The sequence below is a fragment of the Rhinatrema bivittatum genome, chromosome 19 (assembly GCF_901001135.1).
Source record: "Rhinatrema bivittatum chromosome 19, aRhiBiv1.1, whole genome shotgun sequence".
NCBI lineage: Eukaryota > Metazoa > Chordata > Amphibia > Gymnophiona > Rhinatrematidae > Rhinatrema > Rhinatrema bivittatum.
The window spans coordinates 17,167,742-17,184,410 of NC_042633.1; the positions used below are offsets into that span (position 1 = coordinate 17,167,742).

The 16,669-nt window shown below is 50.5% G+C and overlaps 1 protein-coding gene across 1 annotated transcript in view; it reads left to right on the forward strand.

Moving 5' to 3' along the window:
- The window catches only part of LOC115080271 (vomeronasal type-2 receptor 26-like), a 131,422-nt gene that overhangs the window by 89,179 nt on the left and 25,574 nt on the right, over positions 1-16,669 (forward strand). Inside the window, exon 4 of the mRNA XM_029584424.1 lies at positions 1,550-1,777. Within this exon, the coding sequence (XP_029440284.1) occupies positions 1,550-1,777 (228 nt within the window). The remainder of the gene's footprint in view (positions 1-1,549; positions 1,778-16,669) is intronic.

Below are 16,669 nucleotides of genomic sequence, written 5' to 3' on the forward strand. Positions count from 1 at the left end.
AGTGTGGCTAAGTACTCGCCACATCTACCTGCGGGTACCCTCAATGTGATTAGCTCCCCAATACATTGGCCCTTTTACCATCACCCAGTGCCTTGGTCCAGTGACCTACCCTCTAAGACTCTCATCAAATTTACTTAGGGAATAGCCACTGCTACTAATTGCATCAGTAGCATGGAATCTTCTTAGTGTTTGGGTAATTGCCAGGTTCTTGTGGCCTGATGTGGCCTCTTTTGGAAACAGGATGCTGGGCTTGATGGACCCTTGGTCTGATCCAGCATGGCAATTTCTTATGTTCTTATCATCCCTGAAGATACATAACTCATTCCATGTGTCTCTTCTCAAACCGCTGGTACTGTCTTGGCCTCAGTGGAGACCCCCAGCACCTTAGCAGCTGGCAGCAGAGGAGGAGCAAATATACCAAATGAAGGAGATCTTAGACGTGAGATGCCGTCACAGATGATGGGAATATCTGATTACTTGGGAGGGCTTCAGCCCCTATAAAAACATCTGGGAGCTGACCGTCAATATACTAAATAAGAACTTGCTCTGACACTTCCATGCCTCCCATCCAGTAAAACCCGGACCTTCAAGGAGGGGGCCTAGAAGTAGGGGTACTGCTAGGCACCCTGGCCATCGGGGAGTTGGGCCCTGGTCCCCTCACCTGTGAGGGCAGGAAGCCCACTCCAGCGTCACCCACTGCTGCTGTGTCCCAGCGCAATTCGCTGCTGTTGCAGCCTGCTCGCATCACTCCTGACACTGGTGTGATCCCTGAGCCCCCTAGGCATGTGAGTGCCTGGGCTAGATTTAAAGGGCAAATGGCGGGAAATTTCCCTGTGGCCCGGGATGATGACATGAGGCAAGGCAGGTATAAATACCCTGCCTTGCCACTTCCTCCTCGCCTTGGCAACAAGTCCAGCTCCTGGTGAGTGTGCATTGTCTGCATCCTGATCCCGTGTTCCTCTGCTTCTCCTGGCTCCTGCTTGGATCCTGCTCCTGCTACTGCTCCAGCCCTAGTCCTGTTCCAGCTCATGCCTCCGTCCAGCTCCACTTTGTTCCTACTTCCTTGGATTGATCTTCTGGCTCCAACCCTGCTTGTCTCCTGGTTTCTGCTCACCTGCTGCCTTCCCTGATCTTCAGCCTGGTCCTACATCTCTGCTTGTTTGCTGTATGCCCAGACCTCGGCCTGGTATCCACTTTGTGCAGCCTGCTGCCTGCCTCGATCCTTGGTACATCTGACTTGTTTTGTGACTGCCATCTGAGAGACCATTGCCTAAGTCCTGCCAGCCCCAGCATCCAAAGGTTCAACCCGCGGGGACCGTGGGCTGGTATAGGTGAAGGTCCTGTTGGTTTTTCTCTCCTGGAACTGCCTCCCAATGATGAGGACCACTAGGGACCTCCCCTTGGTGTTGGCAACAACCTCGTATCGGCTCAAGGGTCCACCTTCCTTACAGAGTACTAAAATCAGATTTACATGATGTATGCTTTATGCTATGAATGTAGCACTGCTGTTAGGGGAACTACTGAACTTCTCCCGTCTTTTTTTTTTTAGCTTCATCGTTATCTGAAGAACGTCCGCTTTAAGAACAGTCTGGGTGACGAGATCTTTTTTGATGAAAATGGAGACCTCCCCATTGGATACTCTATAATAAATATGGGCGGTCTACGCAGTGGGACACAAATGTATGAGATTGTTGGGAGTTATAACCCTTACGCTCCTCATGGGAGGGATTTTACCATCGATGAGAAGGCTATTGCATGGGATGGCGAGTTACTCCAGGTTAGATTTAAGTGACATTAGAACATGATGGAAGGAACTGTTTCCTTGTGATTAGAAATGTAGAAACCTGATGACAGAAGAAGAATGTATGGTCCATCTAGTCTGCCTTCTGTCCAATTTATCCAGCCCTACAATTCCCATCTCTCCCTCAGAGATCCAATAGCAACATAGAAACGCTGCCCCAAATGCTGGTGCTTGATAAAATGACAGAGAAACAGAATTTCTAAATCTGGATGGGAAGAATAATGCAGGTAATATGTTCAAAGGAACCTGCCATGCAGGGCTCATTCCCTCATCCTGCAGGCTGTCTGTGGACCGATGCTCAGAGGCTTCCATCTCATTCTCATCTACCACTGGTTAACATCATTTCCTACACTCAGTGCACAAAATGCAATGTTTAGACTGAGTTCTTTCTACACCTGATACCATTAACCAAAGTACAGAAAGCATATTCCCACTAAGAGTACATGAGCAGTGAGTGCGCGTTAATATAATCAGAATATTGGGGGGGGGGGGGGGGGGGACTCACAAAATGAAAGGTGATAACAAATCTGAGAAAATTTCCATTAATAATTTTCAAGTGCTCTAATCACCCAATGGTAAACTGTATAATACCTGGTTATCCTGTTGCGAGTGCGGAGGTGTGGTCGCTTTCTCAAGAGGGATTGTGAGCCCTTGGGCACGGCGCATTACAGGGAAGAGCCCCAAGACACACATCATGGGAGGTGAGAGTGTTTAGGCACGGGCTAGAGGAAGGTTGGACCAGGATCAAGACGTGGAACATCGAGGAACTGGAGCAAGGCAGGCTCAGACCTCCACTGGACTTGCATGCGCCAGTGAGACCCAGCAATGCAATGCTGGACTCAAGAGTAGCCCTCCGGTCACTTGGTAGCCCTTCCGGTCCTGCCGCTTGGGAACGATTGCGTGAGGCCAGATGGAGGCTGAGGGCAGGAACAAGATGAGACATGGAACTCAGGAACTTGGAAGACTCAGAAAAGGATTCAAGAAACTTGGAAGACTCAGATGAAGAGTCAATGAACTTGGAAGACTCAGACAAGGTTCAGGATTCAGGCACTAGTACAGGGTGAGTACGAAAGCGAAGCAGACTCCAGGCGAGAAAGTGAAAACTTGGAACCTGAAACAAGTTGAAGATTCAGGAGAGGCCTGCACTGAAGCGTGCCTTACACAGCCACCCGTGGCTGGTCGCGGACCACACTGAAGCAGAGCAGGTTCTGGCTAGAGTCTATGGCATGGACGGAAGCAGGAACAAGGTACTCCGAAGACCGGGAACAGGATTCAAGACTCAGGATTCAAGACTTCGGAACTCGGATTCAGGAACAGACCTCAGCATTAAAAACAAGGGCCTTCCAGAGACTTGTGCTGCAGATGTGAAACATAGAAACATAGAAATGACGGCAGAAGAAGACCAAGAGGCCCATCCAGTCTGCCCAGCAAGCTTTCACACTTATTTTTTTTTCTCATACTTATCTGTTACTCTTGCCCCTTATTAGTAACTTTTTGGTTCTATTTACCTTCCACCCCCACCATTGATGTAGAGAGCAGTGCTGGAGCTGTATCTAAGTGAAGTATCTAGCTTAATTGGTTAGGGGTAGTAACCGCCATAACAAGCAAGCTACACCCATGCTTATTTGTTTACCCAAACTATGTAATTCAGACTTGTTGGTTGTTGTCTGAATATAAATCATGTTATCTTCATTCTCCCTGCCGCTGAAGCAGAGAGCTATGCTGGATATGCATTGCAAGTGAAGTATCAGACTTATTTGGTTTGGGGTAGTAACCGCCTCAACAAGCAAGCTACTCCCTCGCTTATTTGTGTTGTTATTACATGTGTTTTAGTGAATCCTTGGGTGCTGTGGAGATGACCACACCCATGGGGAGGGGCCCCGTGAGGAGCCACAGCACTGGGCTAGACTCTGTACACAAAACACCGGAATGAATCTTTATTTATACAGCTAGAAGTAGCCACCAGGTGGCAGTGATGAGTAGTAGCCCCAAGGACCTCGGCAGAGGGAGCCCTTCTCTCCGATGATGTCAGGAGGTTCCGCAGCAGGAGCTACTGTGGATGAGACAGATGAGATGTTAGTGTACTCACTCGGTGTTAGCTGTTATTGATGCGATTCCACCAGATAGTCGTATACGGTACAGGCACTGAGGCAGGGAGAGCAGGCCCTCGAGAAGCGAGTACCTGATCCCTGAATGGCACCTGAAAATAGAACAGAGGGCCCCCGAGGAGCGGGTACCCAGGTTAGTAGTCAAACCCCGAAGGGCAGAAGGAGAGCTTCCCACAGGCAGCAGGGAAGCGGCAGAGTAGCGCAGACAGGAACAGTCAGACTATTCGTGTTGCGGTCCGGTCCGTGAAGCTCACGTCCCGGTCCTTACCTCGAGGTTTCCCGCCGGCTGGGAACGAAGCAGAGTCGGGGTCTGGGCATGCCCGCAGGGGAGACGCCATTGCTGGCCTGCCTCTAGGCGCGCACGCGCGCGCGGATGCCCCGCACTTTTCTAGACAGCTTCGCGCCGGAGGGTGGCTCCGCCCCGAGTCTGACATCAGATGCCGTGGCCTACTTAGGGCCACCGCGGACACCCGATCAGGGCCTTGAAACAGGGTTCCTTCGGTCCCCTGTTGCCTCGAGCTCCAGAGTCTACCAGCATCTTGGCTACTCCGTTCCTGCTTGCCTGCCTGCCGGTTCCTGCCTGCTTGTCAGCTCCAGCCGGGTTCCTGCCAGCCAGCCCAAGCCGGGTTCCAGCCAGCCAGCTCAAGCCGGGTTCCTGCCCGCCAGCCCAAGCCGGGCCCCTGCCTGCCTACAGCCCAAGCTGGGCTCCTGCCTGTTTACAGCCCAAACCGGGCTCCTGCCTGCCTACAGCCCAAACCTGGCCCCTGCCTGCCTATAGCCCAAACCGGGTTCCAACCTATCTACAGCCCTAGCCAGACCCCTGCCTGCCTCAGCCAAGCCTGATACTCGCCTTCTTCCTCTCCATCGACCGCCTCGCCTAAGTCCCAGCGGTCGGACCCCTCCGGGCTCCTCCCGGGGGGGCTCCAACTTCCAGGGTGAATCTCCTATGTCCCAGCGGCTGGACTCCCAAGGGCTTCTCCCGGGGGAGTACCAGCTTCCAGGGTGAAACCGCTTCTACCTGCCCGCCAGACGTCTGCCTCCCGGGCCTGTTCAGTCGAGACCAGTGAAAGTCCTTCCCAAGTCTCCTGCAGGCCGGCCCAAGGGTCCACTAACCCGAGTCCACAACAGATTGCAAGGCCATGGACTCGGCAGATGCCCCACAGTCCCAGGATCAATGTTTTATCCGCTTCTCACTACTGCCCCAACAGTTCCTGGCCGATTCAGTCAAGGTCACATACATCCTGTCTCTACTTGATGGGAGGGCCCTGGTTTGGGCCTCTCCTCTGTGGGAGAATAATGATCCCGCACTAAATGACCTACAGCGGTTCATTCTCATCTTTAAGCAGCCATTCGACGAACCAGCCCGCCGGGCGACTGCCACCTCTGACCTCCTGCAGCTGCGTCAGGGACGCATCCCTTTGGCCGAGTATGCCAGGGAATTTAGGACCCTTTGCCCAAGAGGTGGGGTGGCTGGATGGTAGTCCCGGGCAATCTTTCTGGACGGTCCTTCTGGACGAATTAAGGATGAGATCGCAGCCTGAGAGATCCCCGAAGACCTCAACGCCCTGATAGAGATGGCCAGCCCGGGTCGACCGACGTTTTGCAGCAAAAGGCACAGGAATCCCGCCAGAGGAGATCTAGCCCACCCCGTGCTTCATCTCGGCTACCTCCGCCACAGAGGGTTTCTTGCCCTGAAGTCCCTGCTTCTGAGCCCATGCAATTGGGCCGGGCCCCGCTCTCCAAGGAGGAGAGACAGCGTCGACGCTCTCTTAGGCTTATGTCTGTACTGTGGCAAAAGGTTCACTTTTTGGCACATTGCCAAGAGCGGGAGGGAAACGCCTAGGCCTAGGAGGTCGGAGGGAGCTCCTCCTAGGTTATACTACTGCTCCCCATTGTACCTTGCCCGTCGTCCTGGAATACCCAGGAGGGACTTTGGAGACTTCAGCCTTCCTGGATTCAGGGGCAGAGGGCAATATAATCAAGGAACAACTAGTTACCTAGCTGGGGATTCCAACCGTGGAATGAGAGGTTCCTTTACAGATCACCTCCATCCAAGGTACTCGTCTCACGGGACGAATTCTGACCTCCACGGTTCCGCTGACGGTCTCGCACAGGGGCGATCCATGTGGAGGAGATAGCCTTCTTAGTACTGGAAAAGGCTATCCACCCCCTGGTGTTCGGACTACCCTGGCTTCGACGACACTCGCCTACCATCCAGTGGTCTACTATGCAGATCACCAACTGGAGTCCCTTCTGTATTAAACACTGCATGAAGCTTCCTAGGCCACCTGTTCGTCAGCCTTCGCATGCTGCTGCAGCTATGCCCGCCATTTGTGAGGAAGTCATGGAAGCCTCCTTCAAGACCGAAGCAGACAGGTCAGCGCAACCACCAGCCCCCAGGGACCCTCGACCAGGCACTACCCCCCAGCCGGGGACTTGCGTGCCCCCTGTCTTTGCCTGGAAACTGCACTATGTCGGAGTGCATAGTCGACAGCCCAACCCAGAACGCTCGAGTTGAGGTCCTGTCTCAACCTTCAGAACCTGAAGAATCCTTGGGAGCTTTCCGATGGATCCTGGATCCCCGGAAGGTCAGCTTAGCTTCCACGACGCCGCATCCCGAACCAAAGACTGTGGTCCCTCGGAGGTCCCGTCGGGCAATCTTGTCTTGGGCCCATGAGTCCCTCACCGGAGGTCACGCTGGCTGAGCTGCCACCCTGGACCTTGTCACCGATTCTACTGGTGGCCGACGGCCAGAAGGGATGTGTGCCTTTTTGTTGACTCCTGTCCTGTTTGCGCACTGCAGAAGCCACTGGGGGGTAAACCCCGAGGGCTCCTCCAGCCATTGCCCATCCCGGTGGAGCCGTGGACGCACATCTCCACCGATTTCATCACAGATCTTCCTACGTCTAAGGGAAACTCGGTCATATGGGACACCGTCGACCGTTTTTCTAAAATGGCTCATTTTATTCCCCTGCCAGCCCTGCCATCTGCCCCGGAACTTGCCAAGCTTTTCACCCAACACATATTTAGGCTCCATGGCCTCCCTCAAGATATCGTATCGGATCGAGGCCCGCAATTTACCGCCCGCTACTGGAGAGCCTTATGTAAACACTTCCGCGTTCAGCTTAGCCAGTCCACCCGCATTTCACCCTCAAAGCAACGGGCAGACGGAACACACGAATCGCACGCTCAAGACTTTCTTATGTTCTTTCGTGAATGAGAAACAGGATAACTGGGCCGAGCTGCTCCCGTGGGCAGAATTCTCCTATAACAACCACGTCCACTCTGCCACGGGAAGCTCCCCTTTCCTGCTAGTTTATGGGAGGCAACTCCGGCCTCCTCTGCCCTCGCCGGATCCTAGCTCTGTGCCCGCCGTACAACTCTCTGCCCGCCAGCTGCACTCCTTATGGACCTCAACCCAGAAGAATTTGAAGAAAGTCGCCCTTGCTACTCGACGGTGGGCCAATAAACATCGCCAGCCAGCTCCTGTCTTCTTGCCTGGGGATCGGGTATGGTTGAGTACCAAGAACCTGCAGTTCTGGGCCCCGTCTCGCAGACTTGCCTCGCGGTTCTGTGGACCCTTCCAAGTGGCTGAGCGCATCGGAGCCGTCTCCTACCGGCTATGCCTGCCCCCCTCCATGCTTATTCATAACGTTTTTCACGTTTCCCTCTTGAAGCCTCTTGTCCTCTCCAGGTACCACTCAAAGGCGTCTGACCATCAGATCCCTCGGTGCAAGGAGAAATAACTTACCAAGTCCGAGAGATCCTCGATGTCCGGTTTAATCAGCGTCGATGGGAGTATCTGATCTCCTGGGAGAACTGCGGCCCCGAAGGAGAATACCTGGGAGCCAGCCCGCAACATCCTGGATAAGGATCTGCTCAAAATGTTTCATCAGGAACATCCAGGTAAACCCGGGCCTGCTAAGAGAGGGTGTAGAGGAGGGGGTTCTGTTGCGGTCCGGTCCGTGAAGCTCACGTCCGGTCCTTACCTAGAGGTTTCCCGCCGGCTGGGAACGAAGCAGAGTCGGGGTCTGGGCTTCCCCCGCAGGGGAGACGCCATTCCTGGCCTGCCTCTAGGCGCGCGCGCACGGATGTCCCGCGCTTTTCTAAACAGTTCCCGCTGGAGGGTGGCTCCACCCCGAGTCTGACGTCAGACGCCGCGGCCTACTTAGAAGGGATGTGAATCGTTTTTTGACGATTTAAAATATCGTCCGATATATTTTAAATCGTCAAAAATCGTTAGAGGCGATATTTAATAGGAATTCCCCCGATTTATCGTCAAAAATCGTAAATCGGGGGAAGGGGGAGGGGAAGGGGGAGGGCGGGAAAACCGGCACACTAAAACATCCCTAAAACCCACCCCGACCCTTTAAAATAAATCTCCCACCCTCCCGAACCCCCCAAAATGTCTTAAATTACCTGGGGTCCAGTGGGGGGGTCCCGTTGTGATCTTCCACTCTTGGGCCACGGGTGCGTTGATGGAAATAGCGCCGGCGCTACCTTTGCCCTGTCATATGACAGGGCAAAGGTAGCGCCGGCGCCATTTTGGTTCCTGTCCCCCGACGTCACGAGCGTAGGAGATCGCTCCCGGACCCCCGCTGGACCCCCAGGGACTTTTGGCCAGCTTGGGGGGGCCTCCTGACCCCCACAAGACTTGCCAAAAGTCCAGCGGGGTTCCGGGAACGACCTCCTGCACTCGAATCGTGTTGCCGTAATGAAAAATGGCGCCGGCCGTACGGTGCCATAAATGGCGCGGGCCGTATGGCCATATTGCCGTACTGCAAAATGGCGCCGGCCATTTGGCCGGCGCCATTTTTCATTACAGCAACACGATTCGAGTGCAGGAGCTCATTCCCGGACCTTCGCTGGACTTTTGGCAAGTCTTGTGGGAGTCAGGAGCCCCCCCCAAGCTGGCCAAAAGTCCCTGGGGGTCCAGCGGGGGTCCGGGAGCGATCTCCTATGCTCGTGACGTCGGGGGACAGAAACCAAAATGGCGCCGGCGCTACCTTGACAGGGCAAAGGTAGCGCCGGCGCCATTTCCATCAACGCACCCGTGGCCCGAGAGTGGAGGATCACAACGGGACCCCCCCCCCCACTGGACCCCAGGTAATTTAAGACATTTTGGGGGGGTTCGGGAGGGTGGGGGATTTATTTTAATGGGTCGGGGTGGGTTTTAGGGATGTTTTAGTGTGCCGGTTTTCCCGCCCTCCCCCGATTTACGATTTACACGATATTTAAAAAAACAAAACCGAGACGATCCAATTCCCTCCCCCCCCCAGCCGAAATCGATCGTTAAGGCGATCGATCACACGATTCACATCTCTACTACTTAGGGCCACCGCGGACACCCGATCAGGGCCTTGCAACAGGGTTCCTTTGATCCCCCGTTGCCTCGAGCTCCGGAGTCTGCCAGCGTCTTGGCTACTCCGTTCCTGCCTGCCTGCCTGCCGGTTCCTGCCTGCTTGCCAGCTCCAGCCGGGTTCCAGCCAGCCAGTTCCAGCCGGGTTCCTGCCAGCCAGCCCAAGTCGGGTTCCTGTCAGCCAGCTCAAGCTGGTTTCCAGCCAGCCAGCCCAAGCCGGGTTCCAGCCAGCCAGCCCAAGCCGGGTTCCTGCCCGCTAGCCCAAGCCGGGTTCCTGTCAGCCAGCCCAAGCCGGGATCCTGCCTGCCTACAGCCCAAGCCGGGCCCCTGCCTGCCTACAGCCCAAGCTGGGCTCCTGCCTGCCTACAACCTGAACCGGGTTCCTGCCTGCCTACAGCCCGAACCGGGCTCCTGCCTGCCTACAGCCCAAACCGGGTTCCTGCCTGCCTACAGCCCAAACCGGGTTCCAACCTGTCTACAGCCCTAGCCGGACCCCTGCCTGCCTCAGCCAAGCCTGATACTCGCCTGCTTCCTCTCCATCGACCGCCTCGCCTAAGTCCCAGCGGTCGGGCCCCTACGGGCTCCTCCCGGGGGGGCTCTGACTTCCAGGGTGAAACTCCTAAGTCCCAGCAGCTGGACTCCCAAGGGCTTCTCCCGGGGGAGTACCAGCTTCCAGGGTGAAACCACTTCTACCTGCCCGCCAGACGTCTGCCTCCCGGCCTGTTCAGTCAAGACCAGTGAAGTCCTTCCCAAGTCTCCTGCAGGCCGGCCCAAGGGTCCACTACCCCGAGTCCACAACAATTCGAGCCTTTGCCACCTCAATGAGCTAGCAATCTTAAGAAGTAGATATACCCAGATGGGCGTGATGTCAGCTGAGGGAACGCCCTTGAGGTTCGCGCCACTGAGCGTACTTAGACGTGGGTTGCACAAGCGCTCACCCCCTAGCAGGTACCTGGAAGGAGAAATGGCTTACGGCTGCACTATAGCCGTTCTGGGATCACCAGAGAGGTCGGCTTGACGACGCTGTGGTAGCCATCTTGCCCAGGTAAGCGGGAGGAGCCGAGATAGCGGTGCAACAAGCGGGGCGAAGCCGTCGAAGACCCCCTTCAAAGGGCGTCCACGCAATGACCTACCAGGTCTAGATTTTTGCGGATGTAAATGATGGAAATCCTGTAGCATCTTTTTATCCAAGATATTGGACATTGGAATCCAAGATTTGTCTTCTGGCCATAACCATCCCATAGGGTAATATTACAGAGGGAAAAATATTTTTTTAAACTAAACTCTCTAATGACATACAGTAATATCACATACACAGAGAGATCAAGTATATTCAAATTTATCAAATTATTTATTAGAAATCACAAGGTATTTCCCTATCTAGACATTAAAATCTAAACTCACACACTCATTCATCAATCACACATCATATAAAAACATCCATATACATGAACAATATTCAAAGGTCAATAGTTACAATTGATTGCAATCGGTATAAACAGTATCAGATATGTAACATGGTTTTTATATCCAAACCCTTCTCTTATCCGTCCAACAAAGGATCTCTTTGTTTCGCCTACATGATCAGGCTTCCTCAGGGACTAACTATATCCTGTAGCTGGTCATATCTCTCAGGACTTGAACTCTTGTTCCTACACTAAAAAACCAAAAAGATATGAAGATATATTACCTATGGTCATAAATTACCATGAGTGATGAACATTGTCATCCATTTCAGGAACCTTGCAGATTGTGCTTCATTGTATCTGTTCAAACAACGGTAAACATAATTTCAAAGATACTTTCTCGACACAAACTTACCAGCACTCTATCACACTCCTACCACAAGCAGATCGCCGCCGATCTGCTTGTGGTAGGAGTGTGATAGAGTGCTGGTAAGTTTGTGTCGAGAAAGTATCTTTGAAATTATGTTTACCGTTGTTTGAACAGATACAATGAAGCACAATCTGCAAGGTTCCTGAAATGGATTTATTGAGACATATTTGGAATTTAAAGTCATTTAAAGACTGAAACGAGTAGCGGTTTGTCTGGTAATTATTGACATTATCGAGAGACGTGAGTAGGATTAATTTACAAAGAGAATAAAGTGTATTTATACTAATGGATGTAAGTCTTAAGATATTTGTTAATTTATTGCAGATGGAAAATAGTAGCGGTTGAAAGCACATTTCGGAAAATGTTTAGAGCAGTAATTACTTTTGGTCATATTGGTGATAAACTGAAAGTTTATGAAAATTTATGATTCTTGAGAGGTAAGCTTGAGGTTAACACAATGTTCATCACTCATGGTAATTTATGACCATAGGTAATATATCTTCATATCTTTTTGGTTTTTTAGTGTAGGAACAAGAGTTCAAGTCCTGAGAGATATGACCAGCTACAGGATATTGTTAGTCCCTGAGGAAGCCTGATCATGTAGGCGAAACAAAGAGATCCTTTGTTGGACGGATAAGAGAAGGGTTTGGATATAAAAACCATGTTACATATCTGATACTGTTATACCGATTGCAATCAATTGTAACTATTGACCTTTGAATATTGTTCATGTATATGGATGTTTTTATATGATGTGTGATTGATGAATGAGTGTGTGAGTTTAGATTTTAATGTCTAGATAGGGAAATACCTTGTGATTTCTAATAAATAATTTGATAAATTTGAATATACTTGATCTCTCTGTGTATGTGATATTACCATAACCATCCCATGACAGGAGGTATTCCCATACGCTGCCTCATCTTCTTACATTGAGAACTGCATCAACTTTGTATTCGATGTCTTCTTCTGCATCTACTGGAGTAGAGTCGGGTATCTTGTTGGAAAATTCACTGAGTATCACTGGTTTCAATTGTGAGACGTGGAATGCATTGTGGATCTTTAGAGTAGCTGGTAGCTTCAAACTGTAGGTGAGGTTGCCCAGTCGTCGGAGAATGGGAAATGGTCCAACGTAGCGAGGAGTGAATCGAGCTGAAGGAAGTTTGAGTCTTAAATGTTTTGTTGAAAGCCAGACCTTGTCACCAGGTTTGAAGTCTGGAGCCTTGTGATGATGAGCATCGTAACCTTTCTTGGCTTGTATTCCTGCTTTCTTAAGCATCTCTTTAGTCTGAGTCCAGAGTTGATGGATATCAGAAGCAGTTGTTTGTGCTGCTGGGGCGACACTGATAAAGGAAGTGGCAGTGGTGGTAGTGATAGTAGTCTGTAGACGACTTCGAATGGTGTTGATCCAGTGAAGTTGCTGGATGAGAGTTTATGACAAATTCTGCCCAAGGCAACAGTTCGCTCCAATCATTCTGTCGGGTGTTCACGTCGGCACGAATGAACTGTTTGAGTGTCCTGTTCATCCTTTCTGTTTGGCCGTTGGACTGAGGGTGATATGCCGATGTAAAGTCGAGAGCTATATCAAACTTTTTGCATAATGCCTTCCAGAAGTTAGCTGTGAACTGTACTCCGTGATCGGAGACTATGTGCTTAGGCAAGCCATGCAGACGGAAGATGTGCGTGATGAATAATTGGGCGAGCTCCATGGCGGTGGGTAAGCCTGGGAGAGCCACAGAATGTGCCATCTTCAAGAACCTGTCAACGGTTACTCAAATGGTGGTGTTCCTTCCTGATGATGGTAAATCTACCACAAAGTCAGTGGCAATATGTGTCCATGGTTCTTCAGGGACTGGCAAGGGTTGGAGGAGACCCCATGGATGTCCCAACGGCATCTTCTGTTTAGCGCAGTTTGCGCAGGAAGTGACGTAAGTGAACATGTCCTCTTTCATGGTGGGACACCAATAAAAGTTTTGTAGTTTAGACAACGTCCTTCGTTGCCCAGGGTGTCCTGAGAGTTTGGAGTCGTGGGCCCAAGCCAATAGCTTTTTCCTGGGTATGATTGTCTTTCCTGCAGGCACCAAATGGGTAACTGCCAATATGACCTTCTCGGGGTCAATGATGTGTTACGGCTCTTCGGGTACGTCCTCGGAGAGGAAGGAGCGTGAAAGAGCATCAGCTCTGATATTCTTGTCTGCTGGACAATACTTGAGCACGAAGTTGAATATGTTGAAAAACAGCAACCATCTTGCTAGTCTATGGTTCAGGCGCTGTGCGTGGCAGAGATACTCCAAGTTCTTATGGTCTGTGAAGACCATTACTTGATGTTGCGCTCCCTCAAGCCAAGGGTGCCATTCTTCGAATGCCAGCTTTATAGCCAGAAGTTCCTTGTCTCCAACTCCGTAATTTCTCTCGGCAAGAGAAAAGCGATGGGAGAAAAACGAGTAAGGATGTTGGACCTTAGAATCACCAGCCTGGCTTAGTACTGCCCCTACGCCAAGGTCTGAGGCATCAACCTCACGATGAAAGGTTTTGAGGGGTCTGGATGTCGAAGGCATGGCTTGGTGGAAAAGGCATCCTTCAGCTTTTGGAATGCAGGCAATCGCTTCAGGGAGACCAATTAGCCACCTTGGCACCAATTTTCTTGTCATGGCAGTCAGTGGTACTGTGAGAGAGGAGTAGTTCTTGATAAAGGTTCTGTAATAGTTGGTGAAACCTAAGAAGCACCTGAGAGCCATTAACTCAGTGGGTTGTGCCCATTTCTTAATACTCTCTGTGGGTCCATTTGGAAACCTTCTTTAGAGACAATGTAACCTAGGAACGGCACTGATTCCTTATGAAATTCACATTTAGATAGCTTGGCGTAGAGATGGTTCTCACGAAGCCTCTGTAATACCTTCTTGACATCTTCTTGGTGAGTGGTGATGTCCTGTAAGAAGATTAAGATGTCATCTAAGTAGATCCCAACACACTTATAGAGAAGGTCTCAGAAGATGTCATTCATTAAGTTTTGAAAGACGACTGGAGCATTACACAGGCCGAACGGCATCACTAACTACTCGAAGTGGCCGTCTCGAGTGTTGAAGGCCGTCTTCCATTCATCGCCAGCTTTAATGAGAAGTAGGTTATATAAGATAGGGGGGGCAACAAGCGGGGCAAAGCAGTCGAAGATCGACGGACGCAACAATTTGTGAATGCAAATCCTTTTTTCCTTATTTCCTCTTGCAGTTGAAGCATAGAGCAATGTTGGAGTTGCATTAACTGTGAGTATGTTTATTGAATAAGGGTATTAATCTCCAGGTAGTAGCTGTCATTCCCGCAAGCCAATCCCATGCCTCTTCTCTTCATTCACATGCTCTAGACTTTATGGATCTACCCCTTTGAAATCCTTCAAAGTTTTGGTCTTCACCACTTCCTCCAGAAGGGCATTCCAGGCATCCACCACCCTCTCCGTGAAGAAATACTTCCTGACATTGGTTCTGAGTCTTCCTCCCTGGAGCTTCAAATCGTGACCCCTGGTTCTATACTGATTTTTTTTGCAACGGAAAAGGTTTGTCGTTGTCTTTGGATCATTAAAACCTTTCAAGTATCTAAAAGTCTGTATCATATCACCTCTGCTCCTCCTTTCCTCCAGGGTGTACATATTTAGATTTTTCAATCTCTCTTCATAAGTCATTTGATGAAGACCATCCACCTTTTTGGTCGCCCTTCTCTGGACCGCTTCCATCCTGTCTCTGTCCTTTCGGAGATATGGTCTCCAGAACTGAGCACAGTACTCCAGGTGAGGCCTCACCAAGGCCCTGTACAAGGGGATAATCATTTCCCTTTTCTTACTCAATATTCCTCTCTCTATGCAGCCCAGCATTCTTCTGGCTTTAGCTATCGCCTTGTCACATTGTTTTCGCCGACTTCAGATCATTAGACCATTATCACCGCCAAAGTCTCTCTCCTGCTCCGTGCAAATCAGCCCTTCACCACCCCATCGAACACAGTTCTTCGGATTTCCACACCCCATATGCATGACCCTGAACTTCTTGGCATTGAATCTCAGCTGCCATAACTTTGACCACTCTTCCAGCTTCCTTAAATCCCGTCTCCATCTCTCCACTACTTCCGGCGTGTCCACTCTGTTGCAGATCTTAAATGTCATCCGCAAAAAGACAACCTTACCTTCTATCCCATCCACAATTTCGCTCACAAAGATATTGAACAGCACTGGTCCCAACACCGATCCTTGCGGTACTCCGCCTTTTAACACCGCTCTCCCTAGAGTAAGTTCCATTTATCATCACACGTTGTCTTCTGTCCGTCAACCAGTTTGCCTAATCCAGGCCACCACCTAGGCACTTCACTCCTAAGCTTCTCATTTTATTCACCAGCCTCCTGTGTGGGACTGTATCAAAAGCATTGCTGAAATCCAAGTAGATGTCATCGAGCACTCTTGCTCGATCCAATTCCCTTGACACCCAGTCAAAAAATGTCAATCAGATTTGTCTGACAGGATCTTCCCCTGGTGAATCCATGCTGCCTCTGGTCCAGCAATTCTCCCAACTGTAGATAGTTCACTATTCTTTCTTTCAGCAGTGACTCCATTACTTTCCATCCACTGAGGTGAGGCTAACCAGTCTGTAGTTACCTGCCTCCTCTCTGCTCCCATTTTTGTGAAGCGAGAGCCACCACCGTTCTTCTCCAATCACTCGGCACCACTCCCATTTCTAGGATCTATTGAACAGGTCACACAGCGGGAACGCCAGCACATCTCTGAGCTCCCTCAGTATCCTGGGATGAAACCTCATCAGGCCCCATGGGCTTTGTCCACTTTCAGTTTACCCAGCTCTTCCCATACATTCTCTTCTGTAAATGGAGTACATCTACTCCACTCCTCTCCAGTTTCTTGTTAACTAGCGACGGTCCTTCTCCAGGGTCCTCTTTAGTGAACACCAAACTGAAGTATTCGTTTAATATTTCTTCCATTTCTTCATCTCTCTCCACACATTGATCCTTTTCACCTTTCAATTTCACTATACCACTTTGAACTTTTCTCCTTTCTCTGATGTATCTGAAAAATGTTTTGTCACCTCTCTTTACCTCTTTGGCAATCCTTTCTTCCGCTTGACATTTTGCCGCCTTGATTACTTTCTTTGTCTTTCTCAGTTCTACCAGATATTCTTCTTTGTGCTCCTCCCATTGGGATCCTTTATATTTCTTGACCGCTGTTTTTTTAGCATTTATTTTGTCAGCCACCTCCTTTAGAACCAGATAGGTTTCATTTTTCTTTTTCTTTCTTTACTTTTCTAACATAAAGATTAGTTGCCTTGGTAATTGCTCCTTTTAGTTTGGTCCACTGTTGTTCCACATCTCTCTTGTTCTCCCAGCCTTCTAGTTCTTCCTCCAGGTACTTTCCCATTTCATCAAAGTCTGTGTTTTGAAGACAAGCCTTGTGCCACGAAGCACCCTACACAGCCCCCCATGAGCTGGTCATGGACCACGATGGTGGCATGCCAGGAAAGGTGGACAAGTAGGAAACTTGGAAGCAGTACGAAGAGCCGGAGATGAGGACATCAG